The sequence below is a fragment of the Panthera tigris genome, chromosome D1 (assembly GCF_018350195.1).
Source record: "Panthera tigris isolate Pti1 chromosome D1, P.tigris_Pti1_mat1.1, whole genome shotgun sequence".
Lineage (NCBI taxonomy): Eukaryota > Metazoa > Chordata > Mammalia > Carnivora > Felidae > Panthera > Panthera tigris.
The window spans coordinates 89,472,625-89,490,232 of NC_056669.1; the positions used below are offsets into that span (position 1 = coordinate 89,472,625).

At 39.3% G+C, this 17,608-nt stretch overlaps 1 protein-coding gene across 8 annotated transcripts in view; it reads left to right on the forward strand.

Annotated features, from left to right (window-relative positions):
* Positions 1–17,339, forward strand: part of IFTAP (intraflagellar transport associated protein) — a 65,785-nt gene extending 48,446 nt beyond the window's left edge. For 5 of the 8 annotated variants that reach the window (XM_042959049.1, XM_007082062.3, XM_042959050.1 and 2 more), the window contains 2 exons: positions 8,396–8,535; positions 17,095–17,339. In XM_042959049.1, coding sequence (XP_042814983.1) covers positions 8,396–8,535; positions 17,095–17,259 — 305 coding nt within the window. In that variant the 3' untranslated portion in view covers positions 17,260–17,339. Of the gene's footprint in view, positions 1–7,979; positions 8,074–8,395; positions 8,536–9,101; positions 9,130–13,646; positions 13,708–17,094 lie in introns of those variants that run through there. The other 3 variants (XR_006208509.1, XM_042959052.1, XM_007082064.3) reach the window with 3 other exon arrangements.
* The last annotated feature ends 269 nt before the right edge of the window (positions 17,340–17,608 follow it).

The window sequence follows — 17,608 nt, forward strand, 5'->3', positions numbered from 1 at the left end:
AATTCTAAGGAAGGCACTAGTCACCTCTTGTTTCAAAAATTCTTTCCTTGAGGCGCGTGTGTGTCCCAGTCAGTTAACTCTTGATTTCGTACAACTCTTGATTTCGGCTCAGGTCATGATCTCACGGTTCATGGGATCCAGCCCTGCCTTGGGCTCTGTGCTGTCAGTGCGGAGCCTGGTTGGGATTCTCTCTCCTCTCTGCCCCTCCCTGCTCGTGCTCCCTCTCTCTCTCTCTCTCTTTAAAAGTAAATAAACATAAAAAAAATTCTTTCCTTCTCTGCAACTTCAAGCAGCTTGTGCAGTCTGTGAATGGCCTGGGACTCATTCCACAGACATATAACAACTATGACTGGAGCCTGGAATATAATGAAGAATAAGCAGATCCAGGTCTGTCCTCATGTAATTCATTAACCAGATGTTAACCAGATAATCACAAATGTAGGATTATAAGTTGTTTTAGATCTCATGGGAACATATGGTGGGGTAACTTAAATTTGTCTGTGGGATCAGAGAAAGCTCTCCCAGAGCCTGAGATCTAAAGGATTTGTACCTGTAACTAGATGAGAGGGGTGGGGGTCAGGATGAGGGGAGGGTGGAAGAGTATAGGAACAGCATAAGGAACAGCATGTGTAAAGGTCCTGAGCTCAGAAAGACATATTTCAGCCAACTTATAGCTTAGGCATTTTGTTTCTTTTATACTTAGGACTATTAATAATCATTCTTTTATTGCTTAGAAGACTACTAAAAACACTGAGAGAGAAAAATCCTTGCTTCAAAATGTCTCTCTATCCCTGTTCCTCCAGTTTTGTTTTTGATTTTTCCTGTTCTTCCAATTTTTATATGTGCAAACTTACCTACCTATGAAGGCCCAGCTTGAAAGCCACATCAGCCACAGGGGCAAATCTGCCACCCGATCCTCATGATTGTATGAAGAAACTTCCACTCCATTCCTGAGAAGAGAACAGAATTGGGAAGACATTTCTGCCCTTTCAACATCCTCTACCTTTTTCTCTCCAAGGGAAATGTAAGGCTGTATCTACTTAGAGAGATTGGGAAAACAAACTGTGTATATATGGTTCAGTCCCTTTGTTTCTTCTTTTGGGTTCATGCTCTTTGGAAGATGTATGTCTTCTTGTCTGGGTCTTTGCCATCTTTCTTATAATAGACACACTAATTTGATGGGGCCCATGCCTATCTTATCCAGTGGTTTTCAGCCTTAGAGACACAATGGAATCACTTTAAAAAAAAAAAAAAAGATACCTGGATCCTACCTTTGCAGATTCCTTTTCAGTGGTTTGGTGCATGTCCATTTTATTTTATTTTATTTATTTATTTATTTATTTTTTTTTTTAGTGTTGTTCAAACAGTGACTTTATTTTTTTATTTATTTATTTATTTTTATTTTTTTTATTTTTTAATATATGAAATTTACTGTCAAATTGGTTTCCATACAACACCCAGTGCTCATCCCAAAAGGTGCCCTCCTCAATACCCATCACCCACCCTGCCCTCCCTCCCACCCCCCATCAACCCTCAGTTTGTTCTCAGTTTTTAACAGTCTCTTAGGTGCATGTCCATTTTAAAGCTTCTCAGTGATTCTCCTGTGCAGTTGAGGCTGACAATTGAGATCCTCCTGTGCATCTCTAGACCTCTGGAGGCACTGCTCTCTGAGGTCCTACTTGAAGGGCTCTAGGGATGTGAAGCCGTTCTTATACTTGGATAGATATGTGTCCACTGTGTGGACTTTCTGTCAGGTGGAATAGCCTAACGTCTAGACTTGTAGGGAAGCTTGATACATAAGAAGCTTGTAGGGAAGCTTGATACATCAACGTCTTGCTTGATACATAAGAAGCCCACTTTGTGACTACAGGACAAACGCTATTTTCAAATTCAGCTCTATTGGTTGTAAAGCTCCTATTTTAATCCCCATCTTTTGAATTCTGTATGTATTTCTCTTTTGTTTCTGTACTTAAAGATAGAGGGATATGACCTATTATAACTGTCAAATCCCAACCCCACACAGTGAAATGAGTCTTCCTTCATTGTCCCCACCTTGTCCTTGGATGGGCAGTAATCTTCCTCTTTTTGCACTTCCATTTTATTTATTCTGCATTTGTTTCTCAAAGCAAGTGTTAGTGTGTCTCTTGAAAGCAGTATATGGTTTATATGTATGCATCTACATACATACTATAATTTTGAATTTTAATTGGAGTGTTTAGTTCATTTATACTTAATGTAGTAACTGATGTATTTGGCTTTAAATCTAGTATCTTACTATTTTACTTTCTACTTGTCCTGCCAGTTTTATGCATTTTTCCCCTCTCATTTCTGGCCTATTTTGGATTAATCAACTATTATTGTATCATTTCATTGCCCACTATTTTTGCTGGGTTGAAAATTCTAGGGTTGTAATTATTTTCTCTCATTATTTTACAGATGATATTCTATTCTTTTCTGGTGTTAATTGTTGAAACTGTTGAAATCCAGATGTCAATCTTACTGTTGTTCCTTTGAAGATTATGTTTTTCCCCTCATCTAGCTGCTTTTATATTTCTTTCTTTTGTTTTTCAGTAATTTCACTATGACTTGGCATTGTTTTATTTGAATGTATTTTGCTTGGGGTTTGTAGAGATTTTTGTTAAATACTGGGAAATTCTCAGCTCTTGTCTCTTCAGATATTACTTATGCCTTGAACTTTCCACCGTGTCCCATATATCTGTCTTTTATGGGTTTTTTTCTGCATTTTCCATCCTTTTTAATTTCCTTTCTTGCTTCAGTTAGAATATTTTCAACTATCTATATTCCAGGTCACTAATTCTTTTTCAAATTGTGTCTATCTTCTGTTAAAGCCATCAATATTTCAATTATTTTAGGTTAAAAAAATTTTTTTTAAGTTTATTTGTTTTGGGGGAGGGACAGAGAGAGGGGGAGAGAGAGAGAATCCCAAGCAGTCTCCACACCATCAGCGCAGAGCCTGATGCAGGGCTCAAACTCATGAACCATGAGATCATGACCTGAGCCAAAACCAAGAGTCAGAGGCTTAACCAACAGAGCCACCCAGGTGCTCCTCAGTTATTTTAGCTTTTAAAAGAGATCTGGAATATCTGTTTTTATAGATTTCAGTTTTGTACTGAAATTCTCCAGTTTTGTAATGTATTTGGGGGGAACATAATCAGTTGTTTTAAAGTTCGTGTCTTATAATGCCAATACCTGGAATCTCCTGTGGGTCTGTTTATTTTATTCATTTTCCCTTTTGATCTGGTATCTTTGTATACCTGGTAATTTTTGTTTGAATGCCGAATATTGTATATAAAATATTATGTAGGGTCTGGATGATGTTATCTTTTTCTAGCATAGCTTTTCTTCAACGTCTTGCTAGCAATTAGAGTAGTAATAGATTACCTTAATCCATTCTAGGGATAGGATGATATAGGATTGGGTTTAAGGCCTTGTGGGGGCTGCTTTACTTCCAGTGCTTGCTTATTCCTAGGGTGTAGCCCTACAAATAAATCACAGCCCCTCCTGTTTGGAGGCCCTAAACTCTAATTTTATCTTCATTGCACTGTGACTCTGTTGGTAAATTCTGCTAAGCTTCTCAGCATCTTAGCCTCTCTCTCCTTTGCTTTTTGGCTTCTCAGCTTCTGCTTGCAAATCAGTAAATGCCATCAGTTGAAAAGCATTTTGGACTGTTGGACTCATTTCTCAGTATGTTCCATCTCTCTAGGATCTTGGCACCTCAAGTCCCAGGCTGCCCTGGTAGCTTGCCAATGCCTTTAAGTAGTTGATTTTTTGGTAACTTATCCAGCTTTTCCAGTGTTATTGGTGGGAGAGTTGGACAGACATTCGTTAGACCAGCAGACCCCTAGGGATGTGGTCTGGGAACTCCTAGGGAAATCCCAAGGTCTGAAGGGCAAATGCGTTGATGTTTGCATTGATGTAGCAAAAGCAGTGTGGGTAAAGATTCTGGTAGCTTAGTGAAAGTCAAGGTAGTGGCACAAAACTATACTAGTAGTCATTGTAATCTTCACTGTCATGGATTTGTAGTTCAAATAAATGCTAGTTTCCATTGACAATGTTTTTGATGAAGTGGTAAAAATGATTAGTTTTGCTAAATGTTGATCCTTGACTACACCTTTTTTAGTGTTTTGTGTGCTGAAATAGCAAGTATGCAAAAAGCACTTCTGCATTCTGAAATACAGTGGTTGTCTCATGGAAAAATGCTTGTGTGATTGAGTGTATGCTGAACTAGTTTTTTTCTTTCTTTCATGGAACAACATTTTTACTTCAAAGAATGACAGACAAACTATAGTTCTCAAAAATGAATGAAGTGAGCCTTCAAGAAAAACAACTGGTAGTGTTCATGGCCAATGATAAAATTGGCAATGGATCCAGTGAAAATTCATTTTTGGAAAACTTGTAGCTAGTACTGTGAGCTTGACAGCTTCCCAATATCTAAAGGCTTTTCTGATAAAGTTCGTAATGCTAACTAATGTGATTTTTATACTGTATAATGAAATGTGTCAACATTTGGAAGATCTACATAAACAGTGAACCAATATTTTCCAAATGACCAATTTATGATGTTATAAAATTATGCATAGGAGAAAGATCCATTCAGTGTGTAAGATAGACCAATGAATTTTAATGTAACAGTATGAAAAATTCACTGAAATAGTTTCAGATTGCACACTGAAACTATTTTTAAAAACGTTATCATTTGTCAAGATCCGGTATAGCATCAAAGAAGAATATCCACAATTATATAAAAAGGCTATTAAAGTACTCCTCTCTTTTCCAACTACATAGCTGCATGAGACTAGATTTTCTTCATTTACTTCAACAGAAAGAGCGTATTCCAAAATTGAATGCAGAAGCAAATATAAAACGTAGTTTTTTTTTCTCTTAAGACAGACATTTACAAATTTTGAAATTGTAAAACAATGCTTTCTTTCCCACTATTTTCCTTATTTTTGGAAAAGAGATTTTTCATAAAAATATTTATTTTACTATGTAATAGTATTATTGTTACTAATTGAATAAGTATGTATAAATTTGTCAGTTTTAATTTCTAATATAGTGAATGTTGATAAGATCTAACCCACATAAACAAAACAGCTCTTTGGGGTCTTCAAAAATGTTTAAGAACAAGAACCAGTGAGATAGACTATCATAGCCGAAAACTATGTGCTGAAAGCAGTTCTTATCTATATTCTCTTTGATCTGGGGGTTGCCCAAATTTTCAGAAAATTTTGGCCATTTCTACATGGCAACAAAGGAACAAATTGGTTAATTTTTATGAATATGCCAGGCAGGGGCTCCTGGGTGGCTCAGTCAGTTAAGCGTCCAACTCTCTCTCCAAAAACAAATAAATAAACTTAAAAAAAAAAAAATGCCAGGCAGATTGAAAATTATCTAAATGATCAGATGTCAGGTAAATTGCTTAATTTTTTTAAAAAAATTTAAGTTTATTTATTTATTTTGAGAGAGAGATAGAGAGTGAGCGAGCATGAGTTGGGTAGGGGCAGAGAGAGAGGGAGAGAATTTTGTCAGCATAGAGCCTAACGTGGGGCTTGAACCCATGAACTGTGAGATCATGACCTGAGCTGAAATCAAGAGTCAGATGCTTAACTGAGCCACTTAGGTGTCCCTAGATTGCTTACTTTTTAATGTTGTACTAGACTATGTGATTATAGTTTTTGAATTGTGATTATTGGCTTAATACAGAAGGACACGTGGCATCAACACACAGTTTGTACATGTTGAAATTCTTATCATTTAGTTGAGAAAGAAGATATTGGAATGTTTTCAACCCGTCTTGCCCTATGACATCGAGATTTGCTTTTGAGAGATGCCTTAATTCTACAATGCACATGAGCCAAGATGGTGGTATTTAGTGAAGATGAAAACAAGGCCTTTGGTTGTTTCAGAAACAACCATTAATAAGATCGGATTAAGTTTCACAAAACATTTCAGTTTTAGAGAGTGAGAACTTCAGAAATTCCATTTCCTCCCATCAATGAATACAATCATTTTCCCAAGAGAATGTAACTTACCTATGATTTTAAAATGGCTGAAAGATAAGATAGCCTTCTTAAAGTATGCCTTACCAGACTATTTCTGTATGTATTAGTTTCATTCTTCTATAAATCTGTCCTCTTTAGGGTTAAAGCTGTTCAATTTTGTCCTTAATTATTCTCGGATTGATTTTATGTATGAAAATCTTACCCCTCTAATAAAATTTATTTTTTGTGGGGAAGGATTATATACAGTTTACATCATCCACAGTGTCCTATTGGTAGACAGACTCTTGATATTTTCTGTTCAGTTTAAAAGTCGAGATGCAGGGAATTCATTTCCTATCTCAAGTATTTGTTGAGAATTTGCTATGTGTAAGGTGCTGTGTTAGGCATCAGTGAATATGCATTTGTGCATTTTCGGAGGAAACCGAACCTTATTGTTTTGAGAGAATTGTTTCCATGGCAGTAGAATCTTTATGAAAGAAACCATTTTTGTTGAAATCCTACTTTCTCTGCGAACATATTAGGAAGGCAAAGAGTTTCAGCATAGGAATTAGAGAGTGGTCTTCCTCGGCGCATAATATTGTCAATCAGATTTTAAACAGCTCCGAAAACAGAATTGATTTTGATTCACATTTGAACTGATGTTTGCACTGGCAGCCAGTGGGTCTGGTAGTTACTGGTTTTCACATTAAGAGGCCTGAACCTTTCTCTGCTTGCCTTTGTTGTTGGCAGGCCCTGACCAGCCTTGTATCCATCGTAGGCAGTTCCACCAGGGAGATCAATGCGGGGAGCTGGCTTTGAGCTCATAAATGGATATATTAGAAAGCCAATCTTTCCATCAACCTGATTGAGTTTAAAAATGCTTCTTCTCCGGGTATAAAATCTTTCAATGTAACCATGCTAATGTGCTATAGTAGTGACATTTCTTGGCTCTGAGTTTGGACGTATCATCTGATAGACTTAAATAATTTATGTAATGAAAATGCTTGCTTAGAAGAAGTTCATCATGTGACATAGCGGGCTAAGAGTCTGGGCTGTGCTGCCAGACTGTCCAGCTCTGACACTTTCTAGCTGTGGCACCTTGAATGAGGTTACTCTCAGTGCTTGAAGCCCATTGCCTGGAAAACAGGAAGTAATAGCACTGTTGGGAAGATTAGCTGAATTAATGCATATGAAATGTCAATTCATATAAGTGTTGGCTATTACTGTTGTTTTTATTTCTGCTAACTAATTAGGTCCTATTTTAAGGTTCCCGTAATTCATCATAGCAAAACTACCTTCTTCACCATACCCCTACCCACACGCGTTCAGTTTCTAGGCTGGGTTCTGTTGCTGGAGTCCTAAGAACTTTGTAGTTACACGTTTTGTGAAGGTGATATCTGCAGTGGTGAGAGATGTATTTCAAATAAGTTTCGGTTTTTGAATATTAATACCTGCTTAATTATCTCCCTATACGTGCTGCCATTGGCAACAGCCACGGCATGCCTGTTGTTAATTAATCACTTCCACTGAGAACTTAATTAGTGTCTTCATTAGGATCATCATGGAGTAGCAGGCAGCGTCATCCTGAGCCAGCTGCAAGTTATTGGCTAGGTCCAGCAGCCCTTCTGGTCCTATGAAAGCTTACACTGACCAGGAGGCCTGGTGTGCTTCCCTTTTTTTTTTTTTTTTTTTTTTGTCCTCTTTAGAGAAAGTTGTGGAAGATCTGACCGTGATGCATCCATGTTCTGTCACACATGCAAAAATAAGGCAACATATCCACTTACAATGGATAGATCAAAAAACCCAGATTGGTTATTGAATTCTTGTCATGGTGCTGAACAAGCTGGAAACAAGTTGTTGTTGTTTGCAATGTCGAAAATCAGACCATGAATCCTGTCTATGACAGAGTGTTTCATTTTTCTGCTGAAAGTCAAAACTCTTTCCTTCTGGCATCATTGTTTTTTTTAATACACACAGAGTCTGAAATATTGCCAGAGTGTTATGGGATGAAATCAGCCTCCCATTTCCTGTCTCTCCATCCCTTAGGAAAATACGGGGAAATGAGGCAAAGGTAGGCATCTTCTTGCCTTACTTTTCTGCAGAGGTAGAGTCTGGGTTGGGGGTGAGAGGCATGAGCAAGTCACCCTATAAACAATACTTCTCCCAGACCTTTTGGATGGAATGTAACTCTGGGACAATAAGATAAAAATAAATGCACCAATGACTCCTATTTAATGGAAAACAGAATCCCTTGGGTCAGTCCCCAAATGAGCACAAGCATTGTGAAATGAACGACTTTACTTGAGCATTTCTGCTTCATTCTTTTGGCTATTGTAGGCTTCTAGGTAATTTAGGTCAATTGTGAACGTGGTGAAATATTTTGTATCTCACAGATTTGCTGCTGCTTCCAGGAGAAGTGGAGGAGGACGTCCACACACCTGTTCCACCTTACATTCCTTCCGTGGCCCAGCCCTTCACCCCTGAGGTCGAGCTGGTGCCCACTGGGAGAGGGGCACACAAAGAAATGGAAGAGGTACCCCACGGGGAGTTCAATCGGTTTTGAAATTGCCTTGAGTTTGTAACTCGTCCTTTCAGAGAAATGCTGCTATATCTGTGTGCTTTTTAATTTTTCTTAGATTTGGGAAAATTTTAAATTCAAGCTGCTTAATTGCATCACTCTGAGTGCCATCTGTTTCTAATGGGTGTATTTCTTTTTAAACATGGGGAGCAGAGTGCCTGGGTGGCTCAGTAGGTTGATCCTCCGACTTCAGCTCAGGTGGTGATCTAGAGGCTCGTGGGTTTGAGTCCTGCATTGGGCTCTGTGCTGACAGCTCAGAGCCTGGATCCTGCTTTGGATTCTATGTCTCCCTCTCTGCCCTTCCCCTGTTTGCATTCTGTCTGTCTCTCTCTTAAAAATAAATAAACATTAGAAAAAATTTAAAAATTACTGAGAGCTATTATGTTTTTATGTGGAAACTATTTTTATTTCATGATGTATGTCGTGCTATAGGACAGTGTTACCTGGGGGAGGCGCTTATGCAATAGATTCTCTCTTTTTTGTTCTGGACTGGCCATTTTCTTTTTATTCTTGTTTCCAAGGTCCTGTAAACATCTGGTGGTCATTAAGGTAAGGCCAAGCTGTTGTCGCAGAGAATCCCAACAATAATGCAGTGGCTGAAAAGAGACTGAAAAGAGATAGAACTTTGTCTCTCATACAACAGCCTATGGAAAACCTTTAAAGTGAGCATTTGGCACTGTTCCCTGGGGCCATCAGGGGCCCAATTTCCTTCTCTCTGGATCCCCACTATGCCTTAGGACATTGTCATATTCCCCTGGCCACCGTTAGTTACATGTTCCTATCGAGCACAGGGGGTGTTGGGAAGGGTCATCCAGTCATGTCCTTCACAGTCAGGGAGAATGGCGTCCCTGCCACATGTCTCTCCCACTTGTACATCTAGAAAGTCGTCTTTTGTCATCCTTTGCAACTCTTCTGTATATACTTTACAAACATGCGCTAACCAAGGCTGCCGGTGGTGTTGGGTCAGGACCTTTATCACCCTGTTTACTCCAGCATCAAAGAGTATCAGGTACAAGAAGCTGTGAAGGGCTCTTTATTATTGCTTCCTAATAAAACCCCTAGGGATTGATTATTTGATCATTCAGTTACTACTAGTCTTGTCATCTGAAGATATTCTGTTATGGAAGCAGTCGTTCATTCAAAGGTAGTCCACACATTTCAATTTTAAATTGCCTCTTTCTCATGGAACTTTAGTTTACCGACAGCACAAAAGTATGTCTAGGATGCTTGCAGGCTTATATTAAACCCCCAAATTGGTACCAGATCAACTGGTAGGGACAGCCACTTTTCAATGTGCTTTTTGGATTACAGATTGCTTTCTCTGAGTAATAAGAAATAAAATTGCAATGTTATTTCTGGCAGGAATCAGTTTCTTTTAAAGACTTGTTCATACTCTTGACTTCAGCTGTGACCATACAAATGACTGGACCAACCAGTGGTCATGGCACCTAGTGCCATAGAGGAATTATTATACAATTGTTTCAGTTGATAGGTTACAGAAACGGAATGATTCCTAGAATCTATCAAATAGCCAGCAAAAATGCAAGTTAAAACCTTGTACATGATTGTATCTTTAAAAGGAATATAGATTTCTTCCCAGAAAATGTGAACATTTTTTAAATGTTGGAATCAAAATGCTGTGAACAATTTCTGTGTTGGCAAACTTCTGAAACGTAGATGAAGAACTTTTGCTGTTTTTCAGATATCTGGGATATCTTGGTTGGGATTTTTATTTCCAACCACTATTTGTTAGAGAAACTTTTCAGAACTGTCTAGAATCATAATGCTGTATCAACTGTACCTTGGTTTAACAGTCTTAATCTTATTTTAAGGCACCTACTTCCAGAAAAGATCATAAGAATCATTTTCTAGCAAATATGTCTTGTAAGGACCTACCAAGGGACTACTGTGGGCCTGAGATGATAGCTGCTTTCTGTAACTTCAGTCTCAAAAGACGAAAGTGTAGCCTGGATGTCTTGACTTCCTCTTAATTGCCTAAGAAGAGGCCACAAATTACCAGGTTTTACACATATGCATCTCCCCCTTCGAGTCAAACATTTTCCAAGAACCTTCTATATTCTATTTGTGAATACCTTCTTGCCTTAGTTATTCTGTTTTGATGAATTTTGGACAGCTTTATAGATGAAAAAAAAAATCCACATTAGGAAGATGAAAAATTGTGTGTTGTTCCTCATAGAAGAAACTTTTGTAGTATTTCAACAGGAGATCTCCTGCTTTTCTAGTGCATAATGAGACTCTAAATTTTTCACCTATAAAGACGGTTTATTTACTATATTACTTTGTAAGATAGCCTACAGCTAAATGCTGCTCTTATTGATTTGAGCATTAGTCCTGTTTTCTTTAATTTGCCTGTGTGGTAATCTGAATGAAAATGATTCCTCCTGTAACAGGGTCTCTCTTAGAATAAGTCACATGAGCAATTGTAAGGAAACTAGCTGTTTTCTAACAGTGTGCAAATTCTATTCCCTGAGAGGCTACAAAAAAGATTTCAATTAGATTTGAAATGAGACCCCTCAAATCCACATATTTCTCTCAGCTCCTTAGGCAAAAATAACAAGTTAATAACTTAATTCACAGTTGTTTTCTTTTTAGTAGCAGGGGATTTGGTTTTCCATTGCACAAATTATTCTCTTTGAAATAAATCAGAATTTCAGTTTGTAATCCAAAAACCGTGGAGTCTTACAGCTTAGAACCCTGAAATGAACCTAACCTGAAGGAAGAGAATTCCCAGTGTGTGCCACAGTAGCCAAGAGCTGAAATACGTAAATAGAATTACAACTTTTACTGTATTAGAAAAAAAAATTTTTAATGTTTATTTATTTTTGAGACAGAGAGAGACAGCATGAACAGGGGAGGGGCAGAGAGAGAGGGAGACACAGAACCCCAAAGCAGGCTCCAGGCTCCAAGCTGTCAGCACAGAGCCCTACGGGGGCTCGAACTCACAGACCGTGAGATCGTGACCTGAGCCGAAGTCGGAGGCTTCACCGACTGAGCCACCCAGGTGCCCCCCTACTGCATTTTAAAAGCTGCCATTTAGAAGATCACAGTGATGTCTTCTGAATTGCAGTATACATCTGCTTTGAATTACGTATGTGACCCTCGTCCTGGAGAACTTTGAATTCACTGATGTGTGTCTTTGTAAGCTTACTTTTCGTTAAAAAGCAAAAAGGTAGGGACCAGTGCCGAGTTCAGTGCTATGCATATGGTAGGCACGCAATAAGTGTTGAATGAACAAATAAATAAACAAAAAACCTCACTACCTACCGAGAGTGTTTTTTTCTGGTGTGGTAACATGGTAGGGCCCTTCTCTCTTTTCTTCTCTGTTGGTTCATTCTCCTCAACGTGTAAACGTGTTCAAGTCTCTCGCATCCTTAATGGAATGGAATGAAACAAAGGAAAAGAAAAACAGCCTTCTCTTTACCTCAGGCCCTCTTTGGCTACGGTCTGTTCTCCCGTTCTCATCTAGACTTGAGGAACTGTTAGACTAGCTGCTTCCTTTCCCGTCATGCCTCATTCAGTCTACCACAGAGTGTCCTTGCTCCAGCACCTGCTGGAGTGTATTCAGAATAAAGGTCCCAATTACTCTCTAACTGCCAGATCCCAGTGGACACATCCCAGCTTTATTTTAATCGACCTCTCTACTGGGCTTCTCACTCCACTGTGCTGGGCCCTTGTGGTCCTTCTGGTTCTCTCCTCACTGCTGTCCGCAGATGCTCTGTGCATTTCTGTTTGTTCTTTCCCCGCCTCCATTGGGGGTTTCCCTGCATCCATCCCCGATGAGGTGGTGTTACTCAGGGTTCTGTGCCAAACCTCTTCCCACCTACATACTTGAATCCATTTATCTCTAGGCTACCACCTTCTATGCTTGTGTCTCCAAAAAAGCTCAGACCTTTTCCTGAGCTTCAGGTTTCTGTTTTCAGTTGCCTGTTGTTATCTCTATCTGGATTCCTTTAGGTGCCTTCAAATCAGCATGTTAGAAACAGCTTACCTTTCTTCGCCTGCTTCCCTCCTTGCGTTCATCCCCTCCTTCTCTTTCCGTGTCCAGATCAGTCATCAAGTGCTGCCAGTTTTACTTTCTGATATTTTCACATCTCGGCTCTCAGCTTCCTGTTCTCATTACCTCTTGCCTGGACTGCTTCAGCAGGCTCCTAACTGGCCTCCTTGACTCCAGATCTACCCTTTGTAATCTTCAAAGGAACCTATCTAGATATAACCTCCCAAGAGGGCCGGGCATCCTTCTGTTTTGTGCAGACCTATCTGTCCAGCACTGTCTCATTATAGGTGCTCAGTTAAAATTTGAATGCATGAAGGAATTCGTCTGAAATGCATAGATGACCAAGCATCTACTTTGCTTTCAAAAAATCCTTCAGTGACTTCATCATCTCTAGGATAAACAGCATATTAGACCATCATGATCTGGCACCACCTTTGTCTCTCGCTTCTCTCTACCTTGACATTAACACTTAACTACTTGCAGAGCCTCACATGTGAAACTTTGTATCTTATTTCCTTGGCCTGTTCCCTAGAACTCTCCTTATCTGCAAAGTTCTTCTTTCCTCAACCTTGTTAACTGATATGACGCTTTAAGATTCTGTTTAGATATTACCTCTGCCAGGAAGCCGTCTCTGATTCTTTCCCGTTGCCTTCCAGTCTGCGCTGGGTATCCCTTCTCTGTTCCCAATACTCCCTAACTATGTGATTTGTACTTACTGTATTTTACTGTACTAACTTGTTTATATGTCTATCTCCTTTCTCTGTGATTTCGTACAAGTCTTCATCTTTGTATCCTCAGCACCGAGCACAAAGCCTAGAATTTAATAGGAACATAGTGTTTGTGGAAAGAATGGAAAATATCTGAATGACTACGGGAGGCTCATCCTCCGACATTTTTGAATCAGGGATATACTGGCCACATTACAGTGATATCCCCAAATGGTTTAAAATGTCTGGAGTATCATCACATTTTGGCATTGCAAATATGAAATTATTCCATTCTTTTTTAAAACAATTATTGATATTCTTGGTTTCTTGCTTTTGTATTTCAGCATTTAACTGATTGCCTAGGGAATTAATCTAACAACAGCTACCATTAATAATTCAGCTTCCAGGTGAAGAAATTTATATTTTTAAGTATGCTTTTATAGCTTTAAGTGTATTATGAATGAATAATTCTTGCCTTGGCATCAAATTTATTGACTAGTTAAAAACTTTATTCTTTGTTCTTGTTTTGGCTAGTACCAAATGATTGATGAAAAGAATCATGCTCCGTGACAGAGAAAAATTTGTGTATTAAAAAAAAAAAAACCTTAAAGGAAAATAAGATTTTCCCACTTAAGGATAAACTTCTACATCTCCAGTACTGTAATGTTGGATATTACGGCTGTAAGATATGTTGGGACCTTAGGGAATAGGGAGGTGATGGGTTAGACCATATGTAGAGCTAAGTTGGCTATGGGAGTGAGCCCTTATCAGAGAGTCTAGATGTCCACCATGTGAACCTTACTCTGTCTGGGTTGCTAATACAAGGTGGGTCACGAGTGGGGTGATGAGTAGGGAGGCAAGTAGGATTTTTCAGAGAGTGGCAATACTCAGCTGAGGGTAAGGTAAGCTTCAGCACTTCCCCTCTGTGCTTCTCTAACCTTTTTTGCATTGCTCTGTTGGAGAGCATGGCACATGATGTTGAAATCATTCATTTACTTCTATCTTCTCCCTGAAGTTAGGAAACTTTGTGGACACAGGTTTTGCTGTTTTCATCCTGTGTTCCCCATATCTAATACATATTACACATTCAATAAATGTTTATGGAGGGAGCAACTCAAGGGAGTGGGGTGGGAACACGAGAGTTGTTTATGTGTTGTGTAGGGGGAATGTGAGGAGTGTGGTCCGGCATCACTGGGATTTTAGCACGGCAAAGGGATTTGTCTTCTTTGAAACCGCATTCCAGCCTCGAGGGGAGGTGGGTGAAGACAAAGCAACCTCTAATCTAGTGAGAGTGGCCAGTAAGGTCTAGGTAGGTTTTAGAGACCAGAGTGGGGGTGGAGGTTTCAAATTCCCAGAGCTGTAGGCCCATATGGGTACTTGCGGCTTGAAACTTGGTGGACAAGTAGGTGCCAGGACTTTAACCGGGCATGAAAGGGCAGCAAGAATCCCATCAGACTGGATACATGGTAGAGATGGGGTTCCTCCTCGTCCTCTGCCAGGATCTTTTGGAATCAGCTCAGGACGCAATGTGGCCAGGCCTGCCAGCCCCAGTGCTCACTGCTGAGTAGAAGTAGAAATGACAGGGAAGCTGATGTTCAGGAAATGAACATATTGTAGCATTGTTTGTTTATACGTTTCCTCATTTGAGATGTTCTTAACAATATTATCACTCTGTCGCTTTAACTTAACCTTAGGAACTGACCAAAATGGACAGATCCACTTACGCCGCAGACTCACGGGTTTCCTGTGTACAGCCACTCGCTTGAAGGCAGTCACGGTGTTACATGGAGCCTTGAATGTGTTTTTGATGATAAGCTCTGAGAATTGCTTAGCTGATTTAGAAAAATTCTTTTCTTCCAAAGAGCTATGTATGACTTGGCTTAGTGAAAAGCTCAAGGTTAATTCTTGCTGGTATTTTTGTTGAAAAGGTAAAGATTTAGCGAAAGCAGATTGCCCTGGATTCAAATCTTGCTTCTCTCCCTTACTAATTGTGTAGCCTTGGGCAAGTGGCCTAATCTTTCAGAGCTTCAGAAGACGGCTTATTTGAAGATTACTGCTAATGCCCACGCCGTTCCTGGTACCGGGGCTGGCACGTGGTGGGAACTCACTCAGCAGCAGCTCCCGTCATTACTTTTGTCAGGAGAGCGCGCAGACACTTTGAAATGAGGAGGAAGTGAACAAGCCTCTGAAATTTGTTCTCTTGCTGGTTTTACTGAGAAAGGATGGTACATGGCTATGTGATTGCTGTCAGCACTGCACCCCTAACCCCGAGACGCAGCTTGCCAAATAGATGGGGGATGGCCACTTTTCATGTGTTTTATTTCACCTTTAATAACAGCACATAGCTTCTCAGCTACGTGCTCTATTTTCAAGAACATTGCAAAATCCACTCAATGAGATAATTTTGAATGCAAGAATATTTAAAGCTGATTATAGCTTCAGGGCATATTTTTTTCATTCTTCCATAAACCATGGTTTTCAATTATTTTAGTATCACCATACATATTACAACACAGAGGTGCTAGATAAGTTCGTTGTATCACACACCATTTGCTTTTGGAGAGTCTCTTTAAGGGGTGATACAATGTGATTTAAGGTATTCTCTTTTTGTTTATTGGAAAATATGCTTCTTTATCTACCTTCCTCTAGGAAGTCTTTAAAACTCACAGATTATGAATAAATAGGTGCAAAATTATTACATTGCTTTGCAGCTACTCTGACTTGTAGATAAATTCTGCAAAAGTTTAAAAATTCTTAGTAGGAGATTGGGGCGCCTGGGTGGCGCAGTCAGTTAAGGGTCTGACTTTGGCTCAGGTCATGATCTCCCGATTTGTGAATTTGAGCCCCACATCGGGCTCTGTGCTGACAGCTCAGAGCCTGGAGTCTGCTTTGGATTCTGTGCCTCTCTCTCTCTCTCTCTCTCTCTCTCTCTCTTTCTCTCTCTCAAAAATAAATAAACATTAAAACAATTTTTAAAAATTCTTGGTAGGAAAAAGGGATCCTGGATTTTTAAAGATGATACTAATCCCACTGTTATTGGCCCAAAAATTATAGGTAGTTTCTGAAGAAGTAAGTTTATTGAGTGTAGAGTATTTTTATCTTTGAAAATAGTTTTTCTGAGGGTTGCCTGGGTGGCTCAGTTGATTAAGCGTCTGGCTAGCCATTTTGGCTTGGGTCATGATCTCACAGTTTCGTGAGTTGGAGCCCCGTGTCAGGCTCTGCACTGACAGTGCGGAGGCTGCTTGGGATTCTTCCTCTGTCATTCTCTCTCTGCCCCTCCCCTGCTCATCCTGTCCCTTTCTCCAAAATAAATAAACTTGAAAATTACTTTACTGATATAAGGTGTTTTTGTTTTCTTTTGTTTTGCTTTTGGTTTTTTTTGGTTTTTTTTTTTAGTAAATGGTGAAGGTGTATTTAAGGTTGATCAAAATCTTAAGGTGTATCTTCTCTAATGTAACTCTTAGTTTTTCCATATGCCTCTAGCCCTAACACTACAAGTGGTAAAAATATAATGAATGTGTGCAAGAGAGACTTTCTGATTCTTGCCGTGGGTGGAATTAGTTAATGATATTCATTCAGATTCAGGGTGGTACAAATGGGGCATATCAAGAGACTTAAATTAGGTCAAATTGAATAATTGAATGTATTCCTTTACTTAAAAACATCTTAATCAGCAGAGAGTGCTGAAGTCTGAAAAAAAGTTGAATTAAATATTAATAGGGAGTTTATGTTTTCAACTTTTTCTTTGTTTACAGTGATTCTAGGATTTTTCTCCTTTGTTACCTTTTACAGGTACTTGGAGATGAAGTTCAGCCCTTCTCACTTGATGAAGAATTTGATTATGATGCTGTGACACTAACCCCCAAGTTCACGCCTGCCGAGAGAGAGGCGATCACAGAGCTATCCAAGCAACAGAGGCAGATCACCAACACAGATTTAGAGGAACCCCACGCCTGATTTCACCAAGACATCTTTGTGTTAATGTTTACTGTGTTGTTATGCAAGCAGCATCGGAATAAAAGGTAGACCTACCAGAACTCCCTTTGTGGAAATTTACTTGTGCGTTGATCAATCAGGGTTTTTATCTGTAGGGAGATGTAACTAAGAAGACCAAAGAGATCTCTGCACTTACAGGGTTCTCTTCTGTCATGGTGTTGCTGAATCCCATGGCAGGTAGGGGGAGATGGAGGTGGCAGATGGGGACAGGAAGTGACGCCTACAGAGGGCTTCTTTTTTTTTTTTTTTAACTAAATTTTTTTTTTATTTGAGTATAGTTGACGCACAACGTTACATTAGTTTCAGGTGT